A 25,825-nucleotide genomic window follows, 5' to 3' on the forward strand; every position below is an offset into this window, starting at 1 on the left:
TATTATACAGTGGAAAGGATGATAAACTTGCACAACAATTTGCCACAAAGCTTGGAGAAAGGTTTCAGATAAAATCACTAGGCAATGTATCTGTTTATCTAGGAATTAAAATTCAGCAAGATGAAAATGGGAACTATTGGCTTAGCCAAGTAGCTAAGATCCAGCAGTTGCTGGAAAGGTTTAAAATGGACAACTGTGCTGGTGTTAAAACCCCAATGGAGTTAAGTTACATAAAGGATGCTCAAGCCGGGCAACAGGCAGAGTTCTCTAATCCCGGGGTTTACCAGTCAGCGATAGGCAGTCTACTCCACATTGCACAGTGGACTCGGCCCGATATAACATATGCTGTCAACATGCTGTGTAGACAAGCTGAAAAACCATCAATGCATGCTTGGCAAGGAGTAAAAAGAGTTTTAAGGTATCTCCAAACTACCAAAAGGTTTCGCTTAAAACTATCAGCAGAGGGCAGCACACAACTTGAATGTTGGGCCGACAGTAGTTGGGCAGATGCTGGACCAGATAGAAAATCAGTGTCAGGAATGGCGATAAAATTTGGAAATGCACTAATTGGTTGGAGATCAAGAAAGCAATCACTTATAGCTTTAAGTTCAACTGAATCTGAGTTTAATGCATTATCAGATGTATGTAGAGAACTGGAATTTTATAAGCAACTGGTACAAGAATTGTTTGGAGAATGTTCCCTACCTATCAGAGTGTGGGAAGACAATCAACCTTGTATTAAACTAGCTAAATCAGGTCAATTCAAAGCACACACAAAACACTTGGATATCCGTTATCAAAATGTATGCCAAAGTGTAAAACAAGGTTTAATTGAACTAAAGTATTGTCCAAGCAAAGAAAATCTCGCAGACGGTTTTACGAAAGCTTTGAGTCCGCAATCTCATAAATGTTTCTGTTCAGGTTTAAATTTGAATTAAGGTTGGTACAGCTCAGTGTTACGAGCGAGAGGGGGTGTTGCTATCAAAGGGTTAAAAGGTAGCAGAAACGCTCTAATCACTGAGCAGCTGGAAGTCATTAGGCTTCCAGGAACATGAGTTTGTATAAATAGTCTCCTGTGTGTTTTCTCCTCCCTTCTCCCCTTTTGGGCGTATTTGCTGATATGTGTGGTTCGTCTCCGGGTTTTTTGTTTTTGTAAATAAACCTTTCTTTGAGTTCCAAAACCGCTTGCTCCAAGACTCCTCTTTGAAAAGAAATACTGCCTCTCCTGCCCTTCTTAAACTGCTGCGCGAAATGCTCTGCTGTAATGGGACTTGAGACGATGGAAGCGCACCGGACATTTACTTTGCATTAAACTAATTAAAGTTTAATGGGACATGATCCAGTACCTCAGGGAAGCTGAAGCTCAAAAAAGTATTCGTATTGCTTTCATTAGAGTGGTCGATACTAACACATTGTTGGGAAGGAGCGTTCCACTGAAATCGGAACGATTTATTTTCATCTAAAGACTGTGGCCTGGAGTGGCCTGTCGGCTTAATTGATTCGCGACGGGAGCCTTCCCCAGTAAACCAGGAATTCTGTTTTAAGAGTTGTACTGTACAACAGCTAACACATGCAGATGCGTGTTCATCATTTGACCACCGTAGTCAAGTGCGCCTGAAAGACCGACCACCGACCGAACCACCCATTTAAAGGTTTTCATTATTACCGCAAATTCCACGCCTTTCAGTGAAGGCAGTTCACCCCAGCATGCACATTATAGGTACTTTATTAGCTTTGGTAGATTCAGACGTGCCTGGCAGCTGAATGTGTGAGAAGTTTGAAGTCATGCAGTACTATTTCCAGGCGTGTTAGGTTTCTGGCCACCCATTCACACGTGCACTTCGCCATTTCGGGAAACTGTCTCTAAAAGATGAGCTGGGGTGTGCGAGACAGCCCTTAGCTGCTGGTTACCAAACGCTGAGAAATCGGATGGTGAGAAAAACGACTGGCGCACAAAGTACGTGTGAAGGTGTGCTAAGAAGTCTCGATGGTGCTCGATTAGTGGTGGCGCACATCTAAGAGTAATTCTAACTCCCCTTAGCCCGAATCAGTGTCCCCTTCCCCTCCCCCCCCCAAAAAAACCCCTGGAGTTTTGTATTAATGCGGGACATATGTCATCCCCAGGACCAGGGTTTTGCCCCGCTGGTCGAACTTGTTGCGCCAGTGACGAGGTGGTTCTCATCTCCGCATCAAAAGCGGCCCTCTTTCTTTAGCCGGACGGGCAAAAAAGTGAAATAAAATGCCAGAAGCGCAATCCTCGGCCCCCTTCACTTCAAAAGCCGCTATCCGGGAGGCTCACCGGCGAATTTGCCTGCCTGCCTTTCATTCCCCGCTGGAAGAAGTGGGGGGTGGGGGCGTGCGGGTGGAAAAGCCCCTCCAACAAGGCCAGGGCGCTGCTAATGCGCTTTGATGGGGATTGAATTCATTATCTCCAATAACACAATTGTGCTCGGCCAACGAAAAGAGCAAAGTAATACTCATCTAGAATTAGAGCGAGGGGCTCAGAAGAAAAGGGACGGAGGGGCCGTTTCAAAGGGAGCAGGGGCGAAAAATGAGAAAACACCTAGATGGACAATCGGCTCGGCGAAGGGGGTCCCCCGGTCTAAAGCGCAGAAGTGTATTAAGTGGGCCATTGCGAGGATCAAGGCGCGTTGGTGGTCCCTGACTGCGCATTCTTGCCTTGGCCGGCCAAGTCGAGGCGAACAAGGCCGGGGTCTTGACATTTCCTTTCCTCCAGAGAGTGGGGGGGGGGACGGGGACTTAGACCTCGCCCCTCCCCGCCTAATCACATTTACTTGGGAAGCCGGAGAGCCGGACAGAAAGGAGGAGGAGGAGGAGGAGAGGCGGGGGTCCTGTCTCTGGAGCGCAGCCGCTATGGGCAAAAGAGCGAAGTTGGGAGCGCGCCTCTTCTCCTGCAGGAGCAAGGAAAGATACACCTGCGGCAAATATGAACAGCTTAGTTCTTTTAAGCATCTGGTTTAAGTCTTTGATCCGAAAGTGAAAATCTTTAGTGGTCCATCCAAATAAAGTGCCACAGTCAATAGGATGAATTGGGCACGGGAAGGAAAGTATCCCGGACCGCTCCCTAAAGCAGGAATGGGCAACTTGTGGACCTCCAGATGTTGTGGGACTACTAGTCTTATCATCCCTGATCCATTGGCCGTGCTAGCTGGGGCCAAATCCAACAACATCTGGAGGACCTGAGATCTCTCCTGGGAGGATGGGATTAAAACAGGGCTAGTCATCTTGGTGCCCTCAGGTGTTGTTAGAGACCAATTCTTGTCAGCATTGCCTATTATTGCCAGGAATAATGGGGGTTGTATTCCAGTAAGATCTGGAGGGCTCCACGCTGGGTATCCCTGGATATTTTGGAACTAACTAAACTAAGCTTTGGAGTGGCTTTGGGGCAACCCCCGGAGGGCTGGAATGAGCCCCTGACATGCACTTAATTCATAACCGAATATCCCAAGCATCGCCGTGGAATCATGCGCCAAACAGCTGGTGTGGATCAGGGGCAGGAAGGGGAACTTGTGAGCTGGGGAGGAGGGGGGAACACAAAGGGCAGGAAAGGCAAGCCTGGATGAAGCTGCAAGAGGTCAACTGGAGTCCTGAGCAAGAGCTCCACTAACTCCCCCAAAGTGTTAAACTTGATGCCTCTAGAAAATAAGAAGACATTTATTTTTTGTTTATTTTAAATGAAAAATGACAAGATGATGATGAAGAAGAAAATGACTCTGTCGGTCAATATAAGCGCAGGTCTTTTCATTTTAATTACTTTCCATTCCAGTCATAGGAGCCCATTCACAGGGGCCAGGGTCCCTTCGCCCTCCCCCATAAAATAGTTGAGGGAGCCCCCCCTCAGTATCACTGCCATTCAAATGGTATGTGTCTTGTGATCGATTATGCAGGGCGGGGCTCCCCCCAATATTTTATTCAAGTTGGCACCTTTGATTCCAGTGAATGTCTTTCATTGGAGGCAACCAGAACGCAAGCAGTTTTCCAGTACATGACTTGGAATGCATGGATAGCGCTCAGCAGCCACTTGTTCATAAACGGTGGTCGTGAGGATCTCGATGGCAGGGATGCTGCACGCAGGGGCCTTTGCAGGCGCTTCAGACCAGAGCGCAACGCCGAGAGAGTAGAAGGCGAGTCTTCTTTCAGGAGCTGGACGGCGAAAAGCAGCTCAGAATGAACCTGCTCGGTTCCTTCCACGTTTCCGCCGAGCAGGGCCTCTGCTCGGTCAGGCGGGTGGGTCACACGCCCCGCGTCTCCTCGGGTCGGCGCCTCGCCGCCAGAAGCCCCCACAGAGCGGGCTCCGTCCAAAACAGCCACCGCCAAGGCTCTCGGCAGCGAAGGGCGGTTTCCCAGCGGTGCCCCGAGGGACAGCGTATGTCCTCACACCCAAGTCCTGCCGACCGCTTGAAAGGTGCTCAGCCGGCGAAGAAGACGGTGGTAGGCAGGTAGAGAGGAGCTCCCCTTTCTCGCAAGGCCGGGGGAAAGAGGGAGGCGCGCTCGAAGTGACTGAGCCCTCAGAGACAAGGCCCTGTTAGTCGCAGCAGAGAGCCAGACCCACCAAAGCGCGTGCTTGGGGCCTAGCAAACGCCTCCGAGCCTCGTCGTGGCAGTTGCTTCTGCGCGCTGCTGAGGAGCTGAGGCAACTCAGGGTGGCTTTGCCCTCCGTTTCTTCCCGTCTTCGATTTCCTCTACCTAGGGCCCAGTCCGTGCTGGATTTTCCTATAAGCTAAACAAGCTATAGCATAGGGCCCCACTCTCTTGGGGACCCCAAAAAGATTTAAAGAAAAAAAACACTGGATGTACAGTTCCAAAATATAAGATAAAACCTACACACAGCAACAGTGGCCAATGGCTTTAGGTCCATAAATTACCACATAGCATATGTTCAACACAAAAACAGCAACAATTTGTTGTTGACAAAGGACAGCTGGACATATAAAGGGCCCCATTACCTTCAGTAGCTTAGGGCCTCACCAAACCTAAATCCGGCCCTGGGTCCAGTCCATGGCCATAGCCAAGGTGGGTAGGGAGAGGCAGCTAATATATATATATATATATATATATATATATGACAAACTGAGGTTCTCCCCCACAACAAAAGGCCTGCCGTAACAAGGGATTTTTGTTAGGAGGGAGCAGGACTTTTGTTGTGGGGGGGGGGCAGAACTGAAGTGATTAGTCAGTTAGTTATGTATTTCTATTGTTTTACTTGATCTTGGGGGGAGCAGCTGCCCCCTGCATCCCCGTTGGCTACGTCCATGGGTGGGAACGACATCCTTACACACACACACACATACATCTAAACTAAGTTAAGGCAAACTTCACTGAGCCTAACAGGCAACCAATGCTCATGCATTTAAGACAAATTCTCAACTCAGTCGCCAAAAGAGGATTAGTGAATTAAGCAAAAGCATCCACTAGAAAACATACTGGAAGAGTAGCAAACAGGTAAAGTGTCTTGCTAGTATCATTTCTTAAATTTCCAAGCCCTCCTTACGCGCAAAAAGGTCTATTATAACAAATTGCTAGAGAATAATGAAGTTTGGGGGTACACAAGAAATAAAAAATGCAGGCACATTTCTCTGGTTTATGTAAAATACATCACATTTGATAATCGGAAAGATGGGGATGCACTGTCTGAGCAGCTTCAAGTTAAGGAAATTGAACACCGGCACCCACATCTATGAACAGCTTCTGGTTGGAATCAAGGAAAAACCTGGGTTCTGCTGTTTCTAAATACACTACAGTATTTGTTCCAGTGTAGAGTATATGACTGAGATGAGCTTCCACCTGCTTCTAGGCACCACTACTGGAGGTCTCATGAACACTAAAGGAAAGCGAGAAGCAGGAAAGTCTTGACAGTCTTGACACCACAACTGGGAATGAAAGGGGGAAATATAGAGGTGGGAGTCAGAAGTTGGACAGGGACCAAGGTCTAGTGGAACTTACTTAAGCATGTATAGGATTGGCTGGTTGCAAAACTCCAAAATGGAAGTGAAGAGTTTCCTCTTCAAAGTAGAGTGCCGCCTGTGCTTGTCTCACCAGCTAACTTGTAGCTTCTGAAATGTGAGCGGGGATGAATATGGGTTCAGTTGTGAGCTGAATGGTGCCCTATTTGATCCATCCGCCATCTGAAATCATCACCCAAGGCCTTTCTCTCGGTGACCCCATGGTCTGAAGTGCTGCTGGTGGCAGCTGAAGAGAGCCTTTGCAATTGTGAATCCCTTATCTTTCAATAAATATTGATAATTATATTGGGGTCAGCCTGGAAATGTCCTTTAGGTGCCAGGCTGTTTTCTTAAACTTTTAAGAACTAAGAATGTATGCAGTTAACTTGGAACAGCTTATTTTGGTGTCTGTTTGAATAAGCTGCTGCTGTTTGAGTTTGTTGTTTTAATTTAATTGTTGGATAGTAGTTAGAGTGTTGGACTAGGAAACTGGGAGACCCGGGTTCAAATCCCCCACTCAGCCATGAAGCTCACTGGGTGATCTTGGGCCCATCATTGTTTCTTAGCCTAATTGTTTTTAGAATCGTTGGATTATTTTGATTGTTGTCAGCCGCCCTGAGCCCAGCCTCGGCTGGGGAGGGCGGGATATAAATAAAATTTATTATTATTATTATTATTATTATTATTATTATTATTATTATCATCATCTACTTCACAGGGTAGTTGTGAGGATAAAATGGAGAGAAATGTGTATGCCACCTTGAGCTCATTGAAGGAAAGGTGGGATATAAATATGACAGCTGGAGAGATAGATACAGCAGGATTCTGGAGCAGGATTTCTAAGTCAAAGTGTGTAATCTGAGACCAAGTCCTTTTCATTTGAGAAATCAAGCAAGGTGTGCAAGTCTTGGTCTGTTTCAGTCTTTGCAACAACAATCAGCTATCCTGCACATGTGATGAACACATCACAAGACCGGGCTTTATCTGGATTCCCTACCACAATCCACTCTCGGGGTCTGACACCGTAAATACTCTTTTGTTCATGGAATCCAGAGGACTGAAGGCCCAGCCAAGGTGCTAAATGTCTCCCTCCAAGTTGCTGAATTTCTTTGCTCCCCATGGGACTTTATCTGGCTTAAATGCATGAATGCAAAGGGAATTAAGGTCCTCAGCAAGTTGCAAGATTTGAAGCTAACTAGAAGGGAACCTGAGAAAAGGATATCAGGATCCTTCATGGATTAAGTTTTGGGTGTGGAGAAGAGGCTTAGAGTGGCTCCATGCTAGTCCCCAGTATCTTGAATGTTAATACTTTTGCCTAATGTTACCTGCATAGGTGCCTCCTGAGAGTTAAGATTAGAAGAAAGAACATTTGGGAAGGGAATTGAGAGAAGAAAAACCTAACAAATACTTTCAGAAGGTCAAATGATAAGGACTACCTTGTTAAGCTCATTGGAGCTTTGGTTACGTGTCAGATATGGCTGCAAATATGTTCATTCCCTTGTGCAGAGAAGGAGAAAGGAGCTTATTACATTTCAGCTCTTTCACCAGAGTTTATAGAACTTTAAATGAGGACTAACCCAATGCCACAATAGTGCAATACCTTTATGAGGGCCAACTAAAAACCCCAAAATGATAAACAGTCTTTTGAGTTCTCTAGAATAACAGGCTGGATGCTAAGCAAAAAAAGAAAAGAAAAAAGTGTGTGCATGTGAGTTGGGGGAGATGAGAATGGAAGCTGGGAGTGGTGAAGTTGCTCTCCAGCTTTGCAGTTTATATCAGTCTTGAACTACAATGCAGGGGGGCATTTTGCAGACAAGACTGGATTAGCCTTGCAAAGTGCAAGACAGCTTGTAAAATACATCCAGGGTTATTGGGACAAACAAGCAAAAATGGATGTTCCCTCATTTTTATGCATTTATATCCCATCTGTTCCTCCTTTTCCCCTTTTTATCCTCCTAGCAATCTGGTGCAGTATATTAGGCTGAAAGGCAGTGACTGGCCCAAGGACAGCCAGTGAGCTTCATGGCTGAGTGGGGATTTGAATCCAAGTCCTAGTCCAAGATTTCAACCACTACACCACACTGGAACTCTTGTTTTTAAAAAAATACAAAATCCAAGAGTTACTCAGTTTGGTCTCAAGCTTTAACTGGAACACACAGGTCCAGTAGAGATGGAAAACAAAAAGCAATGTGGGTATCTTTATATTAGCAAAGTTGGAGATTACTTTCTAGGTGGTGCCAATTGAGGTATCTGATTGGAAAGCATGCGACTCTCGGAAGGAAAGTGTCACCTTGAGGTAGTAGCAACCATCTCACTTCAGCTTCATGATCTCTGTCCTTGATGGTTATATCCAGCAGTCTCTTAGACACAAAAAGCAAAGGCAGCGGTTGGGTCCATTAGAGGAAACAAAGACACCAAAACACAGAGCAGGGTGATTCTTTTATATTACAAAGGAGTGAGCAAGTTTTGAAATTTTTTATAACTCTTTTATAACTCATTTTGTCAAACAAAATGGGTGTGTATGGGGGAGATGCAAGGGCTGCATCTCTCCAGACTAACGTGTCCTTCAGATAAAACCTAAAGCCAAGGTCCAAAGCTTTTTGTCATTTGAAATACCCGGCAATGTTTCACAAGATACCTTTTGGGCAAACTCCATGTTGGGCAACTGGGATCCTAGACTTTTCTTCCAGTATTGCTTTGAATGACACCTGAATTCTCTGCTGCTTATTTTGCTATGCTGCAGATCCAATATGTATATACTCAGAAATGAGTCCTGTGATCTAAATGAAACTCACTTTGTAGCAGACACACATAGGGGTTACCTGGTTAAAAAGTGGGAAATTTATTTGAGTTAGTAATTATTTGTGATATATGACTCAAAAAGATGTACATAGGTATAGTTTACTATATAAAAGCCTGAGATAATGGTATTTTCACTTTCCTGTTTCCTTTCAGGGAAAGTACAGTATTAGGTTCTGTCAAAACTGCCCTCTCCCTTTTACAGCACAAATCTAAAGCTAATTTACTACCATTTCTGATATAGAAGGTTAGCAATCAATTTGTCAATGGATTTGTCCATAGCATCATCAACAAACATCATGCCATCTTTTTTTTTGGGGGGGGGGGACTAATGTGATAAGGAGAAATAGAAATCCTGGGGTGTAACACTTAGCAGTAACCAAGTGGTAAAGCTGTTGAGATGGCCTTATTCATGGCAGGAAATTATTGTGGATTCAGGTGAATCCAATCAGCAGTGACTAATTCCAAGTGTGACTTCCAGGGTGTGCAATCACCAATGGATATTCTCTGATCAGGTCAGGTTGCTGTTAATGTGGCAGACTCCCACTTCCTGCAAGACAATGGTCTTTCACTTTATAGATTACACTTGTGAATGCATCTGCTGGATAGGACACTGTAACCATCAGAAGTTTGTTCCTAAAGGTTAGTCTGAATCTCTTCTATTGTAATTTGAACCCTAAAAGCTTCATAGCTGTTTACAAAAAAGAACATGAGAATAAAACTATTTGTGAAAAACAGTTAAAAACAACTTAAGTTCTTCAAAAATAATTAAAATCAACTATAATCTGAAAACCAGATTAAAACACATGGTAGTAGTCTACATGTCTGGATATACTTGCCTAAACAAAAATGTTTTTAGCAGGCGCCAAAAAGAGTACAGTAAAGGTGTCTGTTTGGTGTCAATAGGCAGGGAGTTCCAATGTGTGGGTGCAGCTGCACCAAAAGATTGATTTCTTACAAATGCAGAATGAGTTTCATGTGGTACCTGTAGCAGTGCCAGGTCCACAGACCAGAGCAGCCCAGTGGACATATATATGATGTAAGGCGATTTAGTTGGGGTGTAGGACAAAAGGACAGTTCTGGATTTTAGGCTAAGGCTGCTGCCATTGATCTCTTTGGAGGCATCTAGCCATTCTCAGCAGAGGCAGATTTAAGGCAGTGTGACTGGTTCTCCTGCAAAGGACACAGAGCTGAGGGACGTGGTGCAGGGCATCTCAATTACTATGTCATGCACACTTGGAAGAGAAGGTGAGAAGCTGGGGTATGGACCAAATTTTGGCCTTGCACAGGGCACCATTGAATTGGAAAGACTAAAGTCTGCCCCTGTTCTCAGTATGAGCTGGTTATAGAAAATACATTAGTACCACTGTATTCTGCTCTGGTCAGACCTCACCTGGAGTACTGTGTCCAGTTCTGGGCACCACAGTTCAAGAAGGACACTGACAAACTGGAACGTGTCCAGAGGAGGGCAACCAACATCCATCCAACCGCCATTTTATAAACCTCTAAAGAAAGAGAGTCCACAACCTCCCAAGGGAGACTGTTCCACTGTCAAAACAGCTCTTACAGTCAGAATTTTTTGTCTAGTCAAAATCTCCTTTCCTGCAGCTTGAAGCCATTGGTTTGAGTCCTACCTTCCAGAGCAGGAGAAAACAAGCTTGCTCAGTCCTCCATGTGACAGCCCTTCATCAAAATGTGAATGTTTGGACGGGAAGACTGAAATTTGACTGGGGGATATACTTGTGAATTCATGGCAGGGATGGCTTGGCTGCGGTGTGCTGAGTGAAAGCAAGGCCTGAAAAGATTTGGGGGTAGTTCTAGCAACCAGATCAGTCCCTGTCTCCTCTCTGCCCTCTAAAGCCCTTTCAGCTCCGGCTGCCAGAACACGTTTTTAATTAAAGCGTATAAAAAGTTGTTTTGTCAGGCCTCTCACCATCCCATCAGTTTCAAAATGGTTAATGAGGCATCATCTCTTTTTGATGTTCAGGGAAGCATGGGGGACTACCTAAAATGGCCACCAAGAGCGTTATCTCTCAATTAGGATCCCCACAACAGGGAAAGAGCGAGGAGCTTCAAGCCACTGACAAGGGGAATGCTTCAGAAATGTGTTGCCCTTACAGAACTTGCAAGCTCAAAGTTGTAGTGAGCGTCTGTGGATCTGAAAGCGCACCAGGCAGCCTATGACTCCTTCCCTCCCTCTTCCCTCTTCCCCCAAAATCCCTCTCCTCCCCTCTTTTTCTGTGCCGCAGCAGGTAGCCTTTCAAATGGCCACCACAGGAGGCAGCAACTTCAACCAGGCAGAAGAGGCAGCCACTCCCTCAGGGGTGTTCGTATAAATATGTAAAAGAGAGGCGGAATTTCAAGAAAGCCTGGCCTGGCCTACCTGATTATTTTAAAGGATAGGCTCAGTCTACCTAGGTATCATTATTTCAGTCTTCAGCCTTTTGTTTATGTTGAGCTAACCAAAAAACAACAGAAATATTTAGAAAATCAGGTTTCAGATTATTTTTTAACCTTTAAAGCCTTTTTAAAGGATTTCTAAAACACTTGATAGTTTTAAAACTATCTAAGCATCGTACAACATAAGAACAGTTGACAATATCCTTTACACGATAATACCTCATAAGAAAACCCAGTAAATTGGTAGTATAAAAGCTTATCCGTCAGGGAAAGCCTGGACAAAAAGATACCGTACTTTTCCATGTATAAGACCCGTTTTTTTCTTTAAAAATTATGCTAAAAAGTGGGGGTCTTATACATGGATAGTGCATAGGGTGGACGTTTGATTGGTGGCTGCCGCGGCTGTACCAACGGCTATTGGGCGTGTTATTGGTTGCCGCGTCAATAGCTGTTGTTGATTGGCTGACGCTGTGACAATTGGGCAGGTGATTGGCAGCTTCAGCCAGCGAGGGGACGCGACAGGAGGTGGATTTTTGGAGGTGGTGAGCGGTTTTCGGCAATACCCCTCAACAACTCTGTGCCATCTCCCCCCATTTTCTTAAATTTGAGTCCCCCAAAATAGGGGTGTCTTATACATGGGGGCGTCTTATAGACGGAAAAGTACAGTATGTATTTAAAAGAGGCCTGGAGCAGCTCCAGGAGCAAATAATTTTTCTTGAGGGACCTTGAAGTGGCCCATCAACCTTTCTCTCTTGGTAGCCAACTGAGCAGGCGCCCTGGCCACTTGGCCACAGTCTTCTCTGCTGTGGTGAGATGTATTATATTTGTATTCAGGTTAAGGTAATTATGTATAGCCTTGCATCTATACATATAAAATAGCATACACAAAGTTCGCACACATCTAAACCCTCTTTTATCCCCCCTCTTTTTTTGCTTTTTTCATGACATGTTTGTGACCACCCTACTAAGGGCCCCAGGGTGAGGGACTGAGGAATGAATTGGGAATGCTACACAAGTCCTCTTAAAAGCAAGAAGAGCTGTGCATAGAGCATATAAACCGATCTGGACTCTGCATTCATCATCTGAGGCCCTTCTTCATGTGCCTCCTCCTTGGGAGGTCCAGAGGGTGGCAACAGGAAAATGGGCCTTTTCTGCAGTGGCCCCCTTTTGGTGGAATGCTCTCCCCAGGGAGGTTCAGCTGGTGCCTTCATTATATATTTTTAGGCGCCAGGTGAAAAACTCTTCAACTAGGCCTTTGGCTGATTACACAGCCTTCTAAATATTTTGTTGTTTTTGTTTGAACTATTTATTTGTGCTTTTACCTTGTATTTTTATATTGTGAACTGCCCTGAGAACTTTTGATGAAGGGCGGTATAGAAATCTAATAAACAGCAATAATAATATTTGTGCTCTTGTTCAGCTGCTGTTCATTTCAGAACCCCCTGTTGGATGGTGTCCCTTAGATTCCGTTTGAAATGAGAGCCTGCCTCTGGCACTCATAGGTGGCCCCAAAACAGTGATGCAGTTTTTGCCTGACTGCCAGCCACAGCCCTAACCCTTTCTTGGCCAGGTGGCTTCTGACTCTGTGTGGAATAGGCACAGACTCCAAAGACATTATCAGGTAAGGTAAAAAGGTAAAGGATCACTGGATGGTTACGTCCAGTCAAAGGTGACTATGGGGTTGTGGCGCTCATCTCATTTTCAGTCCACAGACAGCTTTTCGGGTCATGTGGCCAGCATGACTAAACTGCTTCTGGCACAATGGGACACCGTGATGGAAACCAGAGCGCATGGAAACACCGTTTACCCTCCTGCTGCAGCAGTACCTATTTATCTACTTGCACTGGCATGCTTTCAAACTGCTAGGTTGGCAGGAGCTGGGACAGAGCAATGGGAGCTCACCCCGTCACAGGGATTCGAACCACCAACCTTCTGATTTGCAAGCCCAAGAGGCTCAGTGATTTAGACCACAGCACCACCTGCGTCAGGTAGCCAGCTTAGGAAAGGCTGATCTAAATTATTACAACTAGAATCCACGGCATGTTTAAACATTCAAAAGAAGTGTTCCAAAGGGTGTATCAGTTGCAGGTCAATCTAATGATGCTTATCAGCTTGACAAGCTAGGCAAGTGTTGCTAAAGACTGGAAAGGCCTGACCCCTTGCTTCTAAAACTAAGGGGGTAGGTCTATAACCCACAGAGGGTGGGTCGCACACATAAGGCTTTTAATGCAGAGGTTTACTGCTGCCAGAGTTAAAAAGCTACAGGCAGTAATGACTCAGGTTAGATAAGGGATTGGATGGGTGGAGCGAGTGAACAATACACCCAAGTGCTTTTCTTTCAGCAACCATGGTTCAAATGAAGGTTACATTCCAAGGGGAGTGAACATTTTTCCCCCTAAGGAAAGGATTGAAAAGCCCTTATTTTTAGTTTCGAAATGGCTAAGAGGGCATATGTAACTCTGAATATTGCCATAGATTTCTGAAATGGAAGACACATTGAGTCTTCTGGGATTAACACTTTGCTACCATATGGGTGTACTCTGCACCTTACCTAAATGGCTCATACCTATGACAAAGAAGTCCCATTAAAGTCCATGGATAGGATCCAGCAATTTGAAATGGGAGATTGGCTTGGAATCTCAAGGTGAGAATCTTCAGCATCCTCAAGCAAACTACAATTCGCAGAATTATCCTTCTCCAACTAGTACAATACAGCCAATGACTCATGCTGCTTTATATAACTTTTGAATGGTATAACCAAAGCTCCAAGGGCAATGGTTCCAACACCTTGGAAGACCTAAAGACTGATATGCCTTTAGTTGGAATGTGGGTGGCGCTGTGGTCTAAACCACTGAGACTTGGGCTTGCTGATCAGAAGGTCTGGTTTGAATCCCCGCGACGGGGTGAGCTCCCGTTGTTCGGTCCCAGCTCCTGCCAACCTAGCAGTTCGAAAGCACGTCAAAGTGCAAGTAGATAAATAGGTACCGCTGCAGCGGGCAGGCAAACGGCGTTTCCGTGCGCTGCTCTGGTTTCACCAGAAGCGGCTTAGTCATGCTGGCCACATGACCCGGAAAAACTGACTGTGGACAAACGTCGGCTCCCTCGGCCAGTAAAGCGAGATAAGCGCGCAACCCCAGAGACGTTCGCTACTGGACTTAACTGTCAGGGGTCCTTTACCTTTTACTTTTTTATGCCTTTAGTCATGGGCTTAGCCAGGGGGGCAAGGAAGGACAGCGGCCCCCCCAAATAAATAAATAGAAATTAAAATACATAGCAAACTGAGGTTCTGCTCCCCTCAGCAAAAATCGTGGCTACGCCCATGCCTTTAATAGAAGAGATCAGAGAGAAATGTCCTAAAGTTCCCATGCTGTTTTACTGGGTGACTAGTGCTGATCTAGGGAGTGGAATAAAACCCACCATTATGGAGGTGTTGGACCTGACTCCGTAGACACTTTATATATAGCACAGAGAGGCAAAATAGTTTTAATTAAGAGGGTCAGCAACAACAAACAAACAAAAACACAACCACCAGATCACGTTAACAATACAGTATCTATCAATACATCTGTTTTGGTTTACACATGTAGCTCAATATACTCAGTCCAAATACATAGGTATCCAAGCCACTTTAGCATTTATTGTTGATGTCCTTTGCTTGATTTTCTGTTTTGATAGTATTTTTCTCCTCTTCTATCCCTTTTTTTCTTATGCATTCTTTTCTTTAATAAATTGCAATAACACAAATTAATGAAGGGGGGGGAAGGCTCAAGAACATTGTTTTGGTCTTGTCACTTACATTAATGACTTACGGTGGTACTGCAGGAGTGGCTAGGAAAAGGTATGTCTTTTCTCAAGACACTTTCTGACCTCCCAATTTCTGCTTATATTGACACTAGTGCCCCACTTTTTCTGCTGCGTGGTCCTCCAAGTGACTGTACACTATGGAAGGGGAACCTCAGGGGACAAAGGTGCTCACCACCAGAGCTCCTTATCTGGTCCTCCCCCAGCATCACTCCAGTGACACCCATTACTGGCCCTATTTGCACCCTCCTTGAGTCTTTTTGCCTGCTTGCAATGTGTCCTTGCATTTTGTCATGTTGCCCCCAGAAGGATACCTTCACACATCACACACTGGGCCCAGCCACATTTCTCCTTAAGTCCGTTCCCCCTCTTTACCCCGTTTCCCACCTGGTCTGGGTGTCAAATCTCCTTCGCTCTTTCATTACGCAACTTTTGACCCTTTTCTCAGCTTCCCTCTCAGTCCTTCCACAGACTCAGGCTACATCGCTTCCCCTTTTGGATTTTTCTAAAACTCTGCTTGCAGCTAGCATTCCACCACGAACCACCCACCTATTGCTCTTATAGTACTTGATAATCCTTTTATTTAGCTCATGTTACAGTATAATTAAAAGCATCAGAATACAAAGCTAAGCTAACAAGATTAACTACTTTGCTTTTATGTGGCAGCCTTTCAGCCTCACTGCTAGATGTTGTCTGCCCGGGCTGTGAGCGGTTTGGAACAGGGGGTTAGGTAGTTATTTCCTTTACTTGTCTTCCGAGGCCCCATGGCATAACTATATCACCAGGAAACCATTGATCCCTCGCCACTTCTTACTGTATGCTGAAAAGGGCTGTAGAACAGTATTTCACCGTTCGTTTTATCCTCACAACAGTCCTGCGAGGTAGGATGTTGACTTTCCCAAGGCCAGCCCCAGATTCCATTGCATCACACCACGGCTGAGAGCCTCCAAGGAAATTCCAGTGTGCCCTGTATATTATAACAGATGTGGCGTGAACACGATGGTACAACTGAAACACTGGGCAGTCAGAAGCATTTGTAACACGAGAGGCCCAGATTTCCAGTGCCCACAATTTTCACTAGCTGGCATTGATCCACCCATACCAAGTGGTGAGGCTATCCTGGGTCTGAACCACTTCAAGAAGAAGGATACAGCAAAGGCAGGTTTGCACTGTGTGATTTCCCTGATGCTAACCACTGTTCTTTTGCTTTTTCACGTCTCTCCAAAAGACGTACACATAATCTGTTGGACAACTGCAATGCACTCTATGTGGGGCTACCTTTGAAGGTGACCTGGAAACGACAATTAATCCAGAATGTGGCAGCTAGATTGGTGACTGGGAGTGGCTGCCAAGACCACATAACACCAGTCCTGAAAGACCTACATTGGCTCCCAGTACGTTTCTGAGCACAATTCAAAGTGTTGGTAAAGGTAAAAGGTAAAGGTACCCCTGCCTGTATGGGCCAGTCGTGTCTGACTCTGGGGTTGTGTGCTCATCTCGCTTAAGAGGCCGGGAGCCAGCGCTGTCCACAGACACTTCCGGGTCACGTGGCCAGCGTGACGAAGCTGCTCTGGCGAGCCAGCACCGGCGCAGCGCACAGAAACGCCGTTACCTTCCCACTATAAAGCGGTACCTATTTATCTACTTGCACTTAGGGGTGCTTTCAAACTGCTAGGTGGGCAGGAGCTGGGACCGAAGGACGGGAGCTCACCCCGCCGCGGGGATTCGAACCGCTGACCATACGATCGGCAAGTCCTAGGCACTGAGGTTTTACCCACAGCACCACCCGCGTCCCTGTCAAAGTGTTGGTGCTGACCTTTAAAGCCCTAAACGGCCTCAGCCCTGTAAACCTGGAGCGTCTCCACCCCCATTGTTCAGCCCGGACACTGAGGTCCAGATCCAAGGGCCTTCTGGCGATTCCTTCACTGTGAGAATTGAGGTTACAGGGAAACAGGCAGTGGGCCTTCTCAGTAGTAGCACCTGCCCTGTGGAACACCCTCCCATCAGACGTCAAGGAAATAAACAACTATCTGACTTTTAGAAGACATCTGAAGGCAGCCCTGTTTAGGGAAGTTTTTAATGTTTGATGTTTTATTGTGTTTTTAATATTTTGTTAGGAGCTGCCCAGAGTGGCTAGGGAAACCCAGCCAGATGGACGGGGTTTTATTTATTTATTTATTTATTTATTTATTTATTTATTTATTTTTATTATTTATCATCATCATCATCATCATCATCATCATCTCCAATTCATACTCTCCTGTCTAGTGCACAATATGAAACACATGAAAGTTTTACAGGGGCAAGAGAGGGAGAATTGTATTATGAATGTTTAAAGATCACCCAGCTCAGTTTTAGGTTATTTAAAGATAAATAAAACACAAACAGCAACAATGTGGTGTTAGTACCCATCAGGATGCTTATTTTGGAAGAATAATTTCTTCATGCAATGTTAAAGAAAAGCTGATCATGTCATTTTTGGGGTACTCTAACAATGGCCAGCTCACATACGGAGCAACCGTCTCACCATTGCTGAAAACCTCAAAGAATCCCTGAGGCTTGTATGGACTTCTATGGAAACACCATTTGGATGATGCGGCGCCTCCATGTGGGCAGGATATTCATGGCAGATCTAGTTCTCACCGGGGCCAAACAGATGTCTATGGGAAGCCAGTAAGCAGGACCTGAGCACAACAGCACTCTCCCATTCCAGCAACAGCTCTTCAGAAGTATACTGCCTCCAATTGTGGAGGCAGAATATAGCACATACCCTCCATTCATTTGTCAAATCCTCTTTCAAAGCCATCCAAGTTTGTGCCATAACAGCCTCCTGTGGCAGTGAGTTCCACAGTTTCACTGTGCACTGTGTGGTGAAGAAGTACTTTTCTTTGTCTGCCCTAAACCTTCCAATATTTAGCTTCCTGGGATGTCAAGGAGTTACGATAGAGAGAGAAAACTTTTTCTCTGTCTGCTTTCTCAATACACCTCTCAATACAGCAAAATGATTTTATACACCTCTACCATGTCACCTTATAATTAAAATTATAATTAAAAAGCTCCAAATGCTGTTTCCGTTGCCCTTTTCTGAGAATCACATGTTTTAAAGCTCTACACGCAAACGCTCCTGCATCTAGAAAACCAGCACATCAGGGAAAAGGGTAGGTTAGAGTTCTCCATGCTGACATGTGAGATTTTCATAGTCAGGCTATTGGGGGAAGGACCAACCGCGTGAAATTTCTTAATGTGCAATTTCGCTCAAACACTTATGAAAACAAGTGGCCTTTTTCTAAAGCTAGAAACCAACTGTACCAAACTTTCATTTTAAGAAAAGTTTAAAGAAGTTTCCTTAAGAAAAGGAAACAACAGAGCTGAATAACAGGAGTACCCAGCGAACACTACACAAGCAGCTCCTTCGCTGCCGGTAATGTTAGGGAGGATTTAGATAATATCTGTACAAAAACTGAAATGGCTGTGAAGAGATTTGACTCTTGGGGCGGGGAGGGAGAATGGGAGACAAGCCTGATAACATACCTTATGGCATTTAAAAGGAAATGAGGCTTCTGCAGGTGAAGTCTTAAATGAGCAATAGTCTCCCCCGATGAGAACCGTTCTTTGACAGACAGTTAATGACTGGAACATTTAAGACATAACGTGATTATTGAAAATGAGGCAGGCCATTACAATTGTCTGCTATTGGATGGGGTGGAGCCGACTAGCAGCAGCCAGCTACTGCTTGTTCATGAAGGCAAGAGCTGTCAAAGAAATAATTTAATTTAATGTGATAGAGGCTAAATTATGAAGCTTATGATGTGGGTCATTTTCCTTTAGACATTTCAGGTGCTACATGAGGGAGAATCATGGACACTGACAGGGATGGCTGCTAAGAGACGGTCAACTGGGTAGAATTTATTGTAAGCTGTACTCAAAAACTATCTGGCTATTTGAAGGTGGAAGCTGTAGGCAGATCCATCCATCTCTCAGGGGTCTCTGGGAAGTAGAACCCACTGAAGCTAGATGGCAATTTGAGAGTATGTGTCGTCCTCCCCCTCCCCCGACCAAGGTAATGTATTTCCCCCCTCAAATAATGGGAGTTTCTGTCTTCCACACAATGTGTCATACGTGCGGCTGCCTCTGATGACAGCTTGGGAACTTTAGATGCTGCAGAATTTGGCGGCCAAGTTGCTCACTGGGGCAAGATGCTTGGAGCATATTATTACACTGATCCTGGCCCAACTGCACTGGCTGGCAATTAGTTTCCGGGCTCAATTCAGAGTGTTGGTTTTGACCTACAAAGCCTTAAATAGCTCAGGACCGCAGTACCTCTAGAACTATCCCCCACCATCTGAACTGACCTGGACCCTGCAATCATAATCTGAGGCCTTTCTTCATGTGAATCCTCCACAAGATATCTGGAGGGTGGCAGCATGAGAATGGGGCTTTTCTGTGGTGGCTCCCTGCTCATGGAATGCTTCTCCAGAGTGGCTCACCTAGCACCTTCATTACATATCTTTGGGCACCAGGTGAAAACCTTTTTCTATAACCAGGCCTTGGGCTGATCAACATTCTTTTAAATCTTTTTATAGTGGTACCTCAGGTTACATACGCTTCAGGTTACAAACGCTTCAGGTTACAGACTCAGCTAACCCGGAATTAGTACCTCAGGTTAAGAACTTTGCTTCAGGATGAGAACAGAAATCGTGCTCCGGCGGCGCGGTGGCAGCGGGAAGCCCCATTAACTAAAGTGGTGCTTCAGGTTAAGAACAGTTTCAGGTTAAGAACGGACCTCCGGAACGAATTAAGTACTTAACCTGAGGTACCACTGTAAATGTCTTTGGAGGGGGCACCATTAATTTTTTTTTGTTTTTGTTTACTATGTAGTTTGTGTTCTCCTTTTATATTGTGTAATGCCCTGTGATCTTCAGATGAAGGTCAGTATACAAATTTAAGCATTATTATTAATAATACGGTAATACTCCAAAGTGCCATTGATGACAATGAAACTTACTCCTAGGCAAGTATGTATAGGACTTAGGTCTGTCTGGACCTAACCAGGTACCTTTCTATTCTTGTGGATAACCCTGGTTTCTTGAATGATGAGAGCAAGGCATATTACCGGTAATCTGTTTACTCTCTCTACATACCACAATATTTTATAAATTCCTATTGAGTACTAGCTAAATTTGCTTCTTTTTTAACTAAGTGGAAGTTCCTTGATGGTGGATTAGTTTGGGAAAGCACCACCCCATTGAAAATTTGCTGAAAATAGACTGAATTGGCAGCTGTAGAGTGAATATGGTAGTGCATGTTGGATTCTCATGCGGGAGAAATCAGTTGACCACTGCACTTTACGTTTCTTTACACTGCACTGCATCATTCAGCATCGATTCACAACACACGGCTGTTTGCTCACCACATTCATGAGACGAGAACTAGAAAAAACAACACAGGGTTGATGCAACCTTTCCACTCTTGGCTATGAAATTATTTTTGTGTTTGTGAAGTAACGCACACCAAGGCAGGCTGCTTATTTGCTGAGCGATACAGACCAAAGTGCCTTCGCCAAGTAACCTCAACGACCCCCGTTAAGAATTGCTAATTTTATTTGCAGGGAAAAGAAGGGGATTCCAAGCTATTGAAAGTTCTCAAAATCCTGCTTGTTCATGGCCTCATATTTCAGAGGCTGATTTTTATAAATAGTCAAGGGAGAACACACCCACCAGGCTACATAAAGAACTTGCGAAACAATAAAGCAACATCTGTGAAAGTCAAATACTGGAGAACAAAGCTCTGGGCCTCCAGACGTACATGTTTCAGCAGTTCCCAGACAGTTTTGTATCATGTATCTTAATTTTTGGAATTCCCTTTCAGTTGTTTTGCTTTGGAAGAATGTTGGTCAACAGTTCTTGTTTTCTGGCAAACGGTGTGAGAAGGGTAGCCCTCTGTCCTCAGACCTCCTGCAGGGTCAGAGGGGATTTTGTGTGTGTGTTGAATCTGGCAATGGAAGGAGGCAGCATATTCATACTTTCTGATAGGTGTCCTTCCAAAACAAAGACAAAAAAACAACCCCACTCAGCAGATCCGAGTCAGGAAATCCACTGTGGTTAGCCGTAATTTACCAATCAGTCTATCTGAATGTAGCAATAAAAGTGTTGCTAATGTACCAGAACTCCAATAACAAAAGCCAAGAGATGAAAGAGCTATGACTCTGAGTAAAATTTAGGAATTTCCTGAAGAGGAAAAGAGATTTATTTTGATCTCTCCATGGAGTTCTGAACCCCTGGGATAGGATGGGACAGTCTCCCTCTCCCGGACTCAAACATGCATGCAAAATAGATAAAACCGGGTAGAACCCAGCCATGCACTGAGATCACTGTGTATGCAAATGGCCCACAGATCTTGCATCTCATCCCCAGGAACTAGCACCATGCCAGGAACTTACCTCCATGGAAAGCTGTAGCACCGCACTGGCTTCCACATTTATTGGACTGCACAGAGTAGTGGCTGGAGCCACATGGCATCAGATGTGTGCCTGTGCCTGCCCTAAGGAGCTCATGATGGGAAGATCTCTTGTGTCTTACTTGAGCTGATGACTTTCCTGGCCATGTCTTAACCATGCTGGAGGGTGCAAGAATAGGACCAGGTACATTGACTGCAAAGAAGCCTTTGTTCTGAATGTACTCTTTCACTGTATTTATTCTGTAAAAAAGGGGGTGAAGAGAAAACGAAATCTGGACTATCAATACAAAGTTTTGAAGCCCCCCGTTTCTTGATTTTTACAGTTAATTTCTGACTCGCATTCATGCAATGACAATCCTTCACCTTGAATTGTTTTTAAAAGCAACCTTTACAAAGCCTATTTTAATAAAAGGATTACAATCTACAAAAGGGTAAGAGACAGGTAACCTGAGATCCAATTTTGGAACGTATACTCCTAGTTCAAATGTGCAAGCTTGAACTTAACAAATGTTTAAAATATTTGAGTTTTTTAAACCGTGCCAAAATAAACCACATCTTTTCTAAAGGCTACATATTTAGCTAGGCACTGGCAATGTAAATCATTCAACCATTCCAACTATTTGTTTAAAAGCCTCCTGGAACACGTGCAGCTCCAACAAAACTGAAGAATGAAAAGTCTAGACTGTTGAAGACTACAACTGACTTCCAATCAAATTAAAACAAGTAAGGAACTTTTGGGAGGTTCATTAGGGCTTCACTAATGAAATGCTCTTTAAAAAAAACGAAACATTTTACACAGACCTAGAGCTAAATGGAGAAATGCCTACAGTATGTAATATAACATAGGTAAGCAATTTTACCAATACCTAAATTTTAGATTCTAAAGAACGGATAGAATTCCTTCCATCCTTTGGATGCAGAGCAAAACAGAATCTCATATGCAAAGACGATGCATACATGGGAGCTGGGTTCCACCTGCACATTCCAGCCTAAGGTGGGAACCATGCACAAAAAAAGTTTGGCACCTACATCACTGCACTAGGCCACATGGGCCTATAGGAGGAATTCAACACCACCCTGTTCTGATCCACCAGTGCCAGAATTCCAGCTTGCCAGATGGAACAAATTCCCCTTCTTCCCCTGCATCCTGCACTAGGGGGATCTCCTGACCCTCATGAGTCTATTTCGGGGGGGGGGGCATACAGGGGCAGAGGGGCGAAGCTCTTTTGCATAAGCAGAATTCCATGTGCAGAGCTTGCACTGCTGTGTCTTGTTAGGCAAATCCCACCCGAAGTGTATAATATGTATATATGTGTGTGTATGTGTGTGTGCACGCTTTCAATCTCACCAGAAGAGCCCATTAAGGCAGGGTTCTTAACCTGGGGCTGGGGGAAGAAGGTAGCAGAAAGAGTGGAGAGGAGGGGAAGGGAGAATGATAGCAAAAAGATAAGAGGAGTACAAGATGGAGAACGGGGATAAAGATCACCCTGGCAGTGCTGAATATATTGGGCAACCCACTGACACTGCCCCGATACACCAACTTAATAGAGGGTTCTAGGGCCTTGTGAGTCTAGGTGGAGGAAGTCAGCCTTGGGATGGAAGATTCCCTGCCCTTCTTAGAATGGGGGAAGATATCAGAGGATGGCTGGGTCAAGGGAGAGGGATTCCACTGTACAAAATACCACAGTCAGGTTATGATTTGGGGCCGAATGGGAAACATTGCTGGGTGATGCAAGGTCCCCATTTCTTTCCTGTTCAAGTTGACTTGTTGCAGTATAGTTAATTAGTGAGGGCTTAGGGGAGGCTTACCATGAATCTAATTACAGTGCTGGAAAGCTTTAATAATGCTCTTATTCTGAGACAACGTGATGCTATTTACATATTTTACCATGACATGGACCATGGATGGCTCACAACTCACTGTGCAATCCCGCTGAAAAAATACACAGTATCTCCATGTAGCATTGAAGGAATAGTGACACGACTCGCAATGGTAATTACATTTGTTATCTTAGCCAGTGGGGGTGGGCGGGCGGGGGACACAGGCTCTTACTTTGAACCCTGGGAAGGAGGAAGAACAATCATGATCAGTGTGCAGATTAGAAAGCATCTCACATTTCCTGCGTAAATCAAGAGACATAAACCGTATTCCAGTCTGTCATGCTGAGCTGTACGCAGCTGTCAAAGGTGAGCCAAGAAGAACAAGGAGTTGAGCCCAGAATCTGAACTGAGCAACCAAGACAGGACACACAGGAACACCCCTGAGCTAGGAAGCCATTGTTGCCCAGACAAGGTCCCAGTGTAAACAGGAAGTCTTTATATAGTGCTTCCTGTCAGCCCAATGGGCAACCTGGATGGATGGGGCCATTCTAGAACCTAAACTGCAGTTCTGATAGCTCATCACATGCAGCTGAAGCACACAAAACCAAAAGTTCCTAGTTTCTAGCCCAAGCAGCTTCTGATATCTGCTCATGATTGCCTTTTTGAGAGGAAAGGAGTTTGCAGACCATAAGCAACCCACGTGTATGAAGGACGTTAGAATCTGGAGGATGAACTTTGCAGCAGGGCTTGGAATCTTGGAATCTTCAATAGATTCCCCTCCCCCATTTTTCCTTCAAGAGCAGCCATGTTACTCTGTACTATGCCAAGAATAGCCATGTACATTTGTAGTATTAAAAAGATCAAAAATCCTGAGACATGTTAAGGAACAAATGCTGTACTGTATTTTCAAGGAGCAATGCCCACTTCTTCAGATGTGTGTAATGGACAGAGAAATATGAATGTACAGATACACACACGGGTTACTCACCCCTGTAGCTCAGTTTTAGTGTGTGCACACATGTGCAAGTCCACAGAGACTGAGATGCAATAGTGGATAAACCAAGTTAACGAGAATGAAACAGAACAGGAATCATTGACTCACAGCAAATACATCATATGGTATTTATTTCCTTCAATCCTTCATTTTTCCCATTATAATATTTTTCACTGAATCTGTAAAACAATAATCAAGGAAAGCTGGAGAAAGAGATTGCCTGGGCAATTCTAAATGATAGGAAACTGACACGGGCGTACATTTCTTGCGGGAGGTTAATCATATCGCCAGTTTGTTTGCTTTTATTTGAGAGGGTTCATAACAACAAGGACTGCTTTAAATGAGACATAATGAATCTTCTCTGCTTCTGTACAACATGAGACTGGGAATCTCCAAAGAAATCACATACTGAACAATTAAGATGTGAACATAAAGAATTTGCTAAGTTATCAGGATATATCTACTACTACTTGATATGTTTTAATTTTTCCTGAAAATGGTCCGTATGCCTTCCCTTCAGTGTGTCTGCACAGGGACAATTTTCATTAACCTATACAGTTTTGGCAGAAAACGAACAGTGTTCTTGAAGAGAAAATGCAACATTTTACAAGATATTAGATGTATATTTTTATTCCGAGCTCCTATCATTTACATACATCTTGAATTCTAGCATTATCAGATAATTTCAGTATTTATATTCAACCCAGTGGATTTAGAGTTCAAGAATAATCTGAAAGGTTTATAAGAATATAAGAATATTAGGCAGAAAGAGTAAGAGCTGACTAAGCAGGCTACACTTAGAAACAATTGCCCATAGTGTGTGCGTGTGTATGCAACACACAAACTTTCTCAAAGGCTTGCTAACCCGACCCAAACAGATTTGCTATGAAAGTAAATAAATTTTCGTTGGTATACCTTTGGACAAATCACAGAACTCAGCAGCCAAGTGGTTAAACATTTATGATTTGATTTTATCTCGGCTTGGAATGTCGTTGGAGTGTCCCACTTCTAACAACTGTTTGCTAAGTTAAGGCTTTAATGTTTACACAGCGCTGAATGAAGCAGCCTGGTCACCAGATGTGAATGCTTCCCCAGACTGGAGTTTTCTATCAGATCACCGTCCTAATGGTCCCTGCGCCAATCTTCTTCCTTAGGACGTCCACCAGCCTTTGCAACCTGGAATGGGGGAGGCGAGTGAAGAAAAGGAAACTAATATTAGGAATGTCCTGGCTGAAAGAGACAGTGTTTGCTCTGGACCAATAAGTCCCAGGGGTGGTCATGCTAGGAAACAAAGCATTACTGTAACAGAGACAGGCTCCCAAGGCAGAATGCAGACAATTTGCGAGGAACTTTTAACCTACAGCCCAGCCCCGTCCCAGTCAGAAGAGCGTGTTAACTCATCTCCCACTTCGTAGTAAACACAATATCTGAGAACCCCGCATCTCTCGAGTTTGCACAGTACTGCCGACTGCTTGTGTGTGAAGCTTCTTGCAGAGATGCCTTCACACAAGCAGCAAATTTGGTTCCTGTTTGGGGGGGCAGGGGCAGGGGGGAACCCTGCTTTGGTGCCTGTTGCTCTTGTTACATGGAAC

General features: G+C 44.5%; 1 protein-coding gene and 2 long non-coding RNA genes across 4 annotated transcripts in view; 1 reads left to right on the forward strand and 2 right to left on the reverse strand.

Moving 5' to 3' along the window:
• The first annotated feature begins 3,625 nt into the window (after positions 1-3,625).
• On the forward strand, positions 3,626-6,305 carry LOC307204525. Its single transcript, XR_013833729.1, has 2 exons — positions 3,626-4,460; positions 5,815-6,305. It is a non-coding gene; the product is annotated as an uncharacterized lncRNA (long non-coding RNA).
• On the reverse strand, positions 5,129-13,123 carry LOC307204310. Its single transcript, XR_013833570.1, has 3 exons — positions 11,381-13,123; positions 8,187-8,322; positions 5,129-5,841 (listed from the first exon to the last, which is right to left on the reverse strand). It is a non-coding gene; the product is annotated as an uncharacterized lncRNA (long non-coding RNA).
• Positions 13,124-24,337: 11,214 nt separating this feature from the next.
• The window catches only part of MIPOL1 (mirror-image polydactyly 1), a 197,543-nt gene continuing 196,055 nt past the window's right edge, over positions 24,338-25,825 (reverse strand). For both annotated transcript variants that reach the window (XM_079955028.1, XM_079955029.1), the window contains exon 12: positions 24,338-25,409. In XM_079955028.1, coding sequence (XP_079811154.1) covers positions 25,343-25,409 — 67 coding nt within the window. In that variant the 3' untranslated portion in view covers positions 24,338-25,342. The remainder of the gene's footprint in view (positions 25,410-25,825) is intronic.

The sequence above is a fragment of the Podarcis cretensis genome (genome assembly GCF_951804945.1).
Source record: "Podarcis cretensis genome assembly, chromosome: 1".
NCBI lineage: Eukaryota > Metazoa > Chordata > Lepidosauria > Squamata > Lacertidae > Podarcis > Podarcis cretensis.